Here is a 4,903-nt window from a genome sequence, read left to right on the forward strand (position 1 = left end):
CCAAGATTTTTCTCATGTGTAATTCCAAGTTTTTCTTCCCCACGGTACTTCCAGGAGATACAAAACCCTGTCTGACCCATATCGACAAAAACCAAGGCTGAGAACCCAAGGACTGAGTCACTCTAAAGTGAGTTCCTCCTTTGAAGAGAAGCACCACGAGAACAGGAACTTTTGGTTGGTTTGTTTCCTCAGATGGAGTCTCACTCTGTCACCCAGGCTGGAGTGCAATGGCACGATCTCGGCTCACTGCAACCTGCGCCTCCCGGGTTTCAAGTGATTCTCCTGCCTCAGCCTTCTGAGTAGCTGGAATTACAGGTGCCTGCCACCACACCCACCTAATTTTTGTATTAGAGACAGGGTTTCGCCATGTTGGCCAGGCTGGTCTCAAACTCCTGACCCCAGGTGATCCACCCACCTCAACTTCCCAAACTGCTAGGGTTACAGGTGTGAGCCATTATGCCTGGCCAGGAACTGTTTTATTCACTGCTATATCCTCTGTTCTTCAAGTAGCACAGGCACTCAAATATTTGTTGAATGAAGGAATATTCATGAGCTATGTGCAAGATCTACTGATTTTTCAGTAAATCACACTTACTCCTTTTTTGGACTAAAACTCCTTGGTTTTGCACCTTACCATTTGGACTCTGCAGCAGACCTGGAGGTCCTTGGAATTCTGGCTCTTGCATCATTTCCTCCTCGCTCATTCTCTCACTGCAAGAATCTTCTATCACTGCCTCCTGTGAGGTCTCTTCAGGTTCCCAGCCTGTAGGTTCCTGGGGTTCAACCTCAATACCCCCCCTTTCTTGCCTTGAAGGTGATGGGACTTCTTCTGGGGTGCTGGGGAAAGGAGCAGGTGCCCGAGAGTTAATCAGGGCATCCATCTCCTTGTAGAACGCGCAGGATTCTAGCACGTGGCCATTTTTCACCTTGCGGTAACTCTTCTGAAGGCTTTTGAACTTGGTTCGGCACTGTTCTGGTGTCCGGAGAAAGCCGCACTCTCGAAGTTGTTCAGCTACAGCCCCATACAATTTGCTCTTCCGATGACAGGCTTGAAGTGCTTCATAAAACCGAGTCTCACGGAGGATATCAAGAAAAGTCTTGGTTTCTTCATAGCCCCAGTGCACACCTGCCATTTGGGGATAAAGTTCACAATGTAAGAAAGAAAAGGAGTCTGTAGCCTCTATACTATATACATTAAGAAATACAGAGGTAAAAAAAATTCCATTTACAGTGGCAACAAGAACTACAATATACCTAGGAATAAGCTTTGCAAGAAATGAGAAGGTCTATATAAAAATGTGTAATATCATGAAACTAGAAAAAATGACGAGACACCGTTTATGAATAGGAAGACTCAAGTTGTACAGATATCATTTCTCATATGAATCTATAGTCAAAATCCCAATCAGATTTTTAAAACTGAAATTGGTAAACTAATCTCAAAGCTTATTTGGAAGAATAAAAATGCACTCCCCAAATCTGCCATTGCTACGGTGATTAACTAAATGATTTAGTTCTCTAGAAGGCTCTTTCCAAAGTGGTTAAGAATAATGACTAGAATTTCCAATAGGAAGTTTTCCCCTCAAATTTCCTACCACTTTTGTAACCAGTCTTCCTTAAGGAGCAGAACTATGTTCGGAGTAGTTTTTGGACATCATTGAATCCTCTACTTTGAGATGAAATGATCTGCATGACAAGACTATGTTCTGTATTTATAGCAGAATAAAACTTTTCAGGGCATATCTAAATATAATTTGTAAAACATACTTTTTGTATGTTTTGTAATCTATAGTAGGAAAAAATCTCTATCCTCTATCTTACTAGGTGGTCTCTTCCAGGCCTATGACTGGATTCCCATAACTGAGACCACCCCAAGAGTCCCAGCCTCATGTTGATGGATTTTCAGATTGGTGAGACCTGTCTAGGCCTAATACATCTTCCCATCTTAGCAGATGTTTATTTTTTATTTTTTGAGACATAATCTCACTCTGTTGCCCAGGCTGGTCTGCAGTGGCACAACCATGGCTCACTGAAGCCTTGAACTCCTGAGCTCAAGCGATCCTCTCGCTTCAGACTCCTGAGTAGCTGGGACTACAGGAGTGTGCCACCATGCCTGGCTGATTGTTTTATTTTCTGTAGAGAAAGAGTCTCGCTGTGTTGCCCAGTTGCTCTAGAACTCCTGGCCTCAAGGGATCCTTCCAGCTCAGTCTCCTAAAGTGCTAGAATTACAGGTATGAACCACCGCATCCAGCCAGATATTTCTTTTGAATGGGTTTAGTCATGAATACATTCCCTAGCCTGATTTAGTTTTCCATTCTATGTAAGAATTTATAGGCTGGGTGCGGTGGCTCATGCCTGTAATCCCAGCACTCTGGGAGGTCGAGGTGGGTGGATCATTTGAGGTTGGGAGTTTGAGACCAGCCTGACCAACATGGTGAAACCCCGTCTCTACTAAAAATACAAAAATCAGCCAGGCATGTTGGTGGGTGCCTGTAATCCCAGCTACTTAGGAGGCTGAGGCAGGAGAATTGCTTGAACCCACCTAGGAGGAGGAGGTTGCAGTGAGCCGAGATTGCGCCACTGCACTCCAGCCTGGGTGACAGAATGACACCATCTCCAAAAAAAAAAAAGAATTTATCTCTAGCTGGAGTAAAGAAATATTACTAACAACAGTGATACCAGGCAATGCTGTATTGTATTTTAGCATTTTCACAGTGCCTTCATTTATATTATTCTATTTAACACTAATAACAACCCTATGAGGTATTCTTTTTTTTTTTTTTTTTTTTTTTTGAGACGGAGTCTGGCTGTGTCGCCCAGGCTGGAGTGCAGTGGCGCGATCTCGGCTCACTGCAAGCTCCGCCTCCTGGGTTCATGCCATTCTCCCGCCTCAGCCTCCGAGTAGCTAGGACTACAGGCGCCCGCCACCACGCCCGGCTAATTTTTTTGTATTTTTAGTCGAGACGAGGTTTCACCGTGTTAGCCAAGATGGTCTCGATCTCCTGACCTCGTGATCCGCCCGCCTCGGCCTCCCAAAGTGCTGGGATTACAGGCTTGAGGCACCGTGCCCAGCCTTGTATTAACTTATTATGGAAAAGTCAAACACAGAAAAGTCTGGAGAACAACAGTATGTATAATGAACTCCCGTGAACCACTTACCTACATTTAACTATGACCTATTCATGGCCAATCCCATTTCATTTCCACTCCCACACACTCCCTGCTCCCTCCATCCAGACTACTTTGCAGCCAATTCCAGACATCACATTATTTCATCCGTAAACATTTCACAAGCTGTGCAACTTAGGCCCAATTCAGGTTGAGTTGATTCCCAAACCCTCGTTCTGAAGCATCTGCTCTCCTGCCTTGTTTCTATTGCCAGTTTCAACATTACCTTCCTTCCATACATTCAGTGGAAACCACAGATAACTCTTAATCCCAAGTGCGGAGGCTGTGGCATGGGAAGGGGAAAGTAGGGCAGCCATCAATCAATCTAGTCACTTAAGTAAAAAGCCCTAACAATTCCATCTTTCACTTATTAGTACTTTTTTTGTCACCCAGGCTGGAGTGCAGTGGCATGATTATAGCTGACCACAGCCTTGACCTCCCAGGCTCAAGTGATCCTCCCACCTCAACCCCCCAAGTTGCTGGGATTACAGGTGCACACCACCACTCTCAGCTAATTTTTTATTTTTTGTAGACATGGGGTCTATGTTGCCCAGGCTGGTCTTGAACTCCTGCGTTCAAGTGATCCTCCCACCTTGGCTTCCCAAAGCGTTAGGATTACAGGTGTGGGCCACCACACCTGGCATGTCAGTACTTCTTTTGAAGTTTTCTGATTGAGTACAATGTTATTCTGGGATTTGGAGGAAGTCATAGCCTAGCAGTTGGCTTAGAGAAAGCTTGATAATTTGACGATGTGTCTGGAGCTCACTTTAAAAACAAGATTCACAAGGACTTTGTTTCCAGAGTTATCAAAGCCAGGGTTCTACAGGACTTAATTCAAGCCTTCATACTATCATTTCCCATATATATACTAAGCTAGAGTCATTTGCTTCAATAAACTAGTCCCGAATTATCCCACACATTCAACTGATTGCCGGGGGGGCTTAATGTAGTGTTACGGTAAGATGGAGCTCCTGTCCTTCAGGAGCTCACCATGTCTGCGAGATCTTACATCTAAAGTGTTCAGTGCCATAAGACAGAGACAGACAAAGTATGGGAGGTGAGACATGGAGATATGTAGAGTCAAGGACATTCAAGCTGGAAGGAACATCACAAGCTAAAGTTTGGATGGGAAAGGGCTTGAGGTGTGTGTAGGAAATAGGCAGTAGTTCTGCTCTGAATAAGCACAGAGTTGAGGAAGGAAAACACTAACATGTAGACTAGAAGACTAAGATAAGCTCAGATCAAAAATGGCTGTGAAACCTTAATAAGAGTGTGGGTGGGGAAAACTGGTTTGGAGGCTTTTACAACAGTCTAGGCAAGAGAGAGAGAAGACTGAACTAGACAGTGGCTAATGGTAACTGAAGAGGGGACAAATAGATGTGATAGTCTGGATGAGGGCGGGAGCCCACAGGGAAGAGCCATGGTGTGGTAAGGAAGATGGTGATGTTAGTTTTGAACATCTTAAGCCTGAGTTACTAGTGACAGGCCCACGAGGGCCTAACATGCAGGCGAAACATGCAGGTGGAGCTCAGGACCAGAATAAAGTCTTTCATTTAGTCTCTGCCTATCTTTTTTGTCTTGCACACCACACATAACTATAAGATGTTCTTCTTTTGTGCTTACTGACACTCTTCCTTCATCCAAGATTTTTCTCATGTGTAATTCCAAGTTTTTCTTCCCCACGGTACTTCCAGGAGATACAAAACCCTGTCTGACCCATATCGACAAAAACCAA

At 44.4% G+C, this 4,903-nt stretch overlaps 1 protein-coding gene across 1 annotated transcript in view; it reads right to left on the reverse strand.

Moving 5' to 3' along the window:
• The window catches only part of ZKSCAN2 (zinc finger with KRAB and SCAN domains 2), a 29,709-nt gene that overhangs the window by 6,954 nt on the left and 17,852 nt on the right, over positions 1–4,903 (reverse strand). Inside the window, exon 6 of the mRNA XM_011954622.1 lies at positions 635–1,126. Coding sequence (XP_011810012.1) covers positions 635–1,126 — 492 coding nt within the window. The remainder of the gene's footprint in view (positions 1–634; positions 1,127–4,903) is intronic.

This window comes from Colobus angolensis, unplaced genomic scaffold (genome assembly GCF_000951035.1).
Source record: "Colobus angolensis palliatus isolate OR3802 unplaced genomic scaffold, Cang.pa_1.0 Scaffold387, whole genome shotgun sequence".
NCBI classification, from domain to species: Eukaryota; Metazoa; Chordata; class Mammalia; order Primates; family Cercopithecidae; genus Colobus; species Colobus angolensis.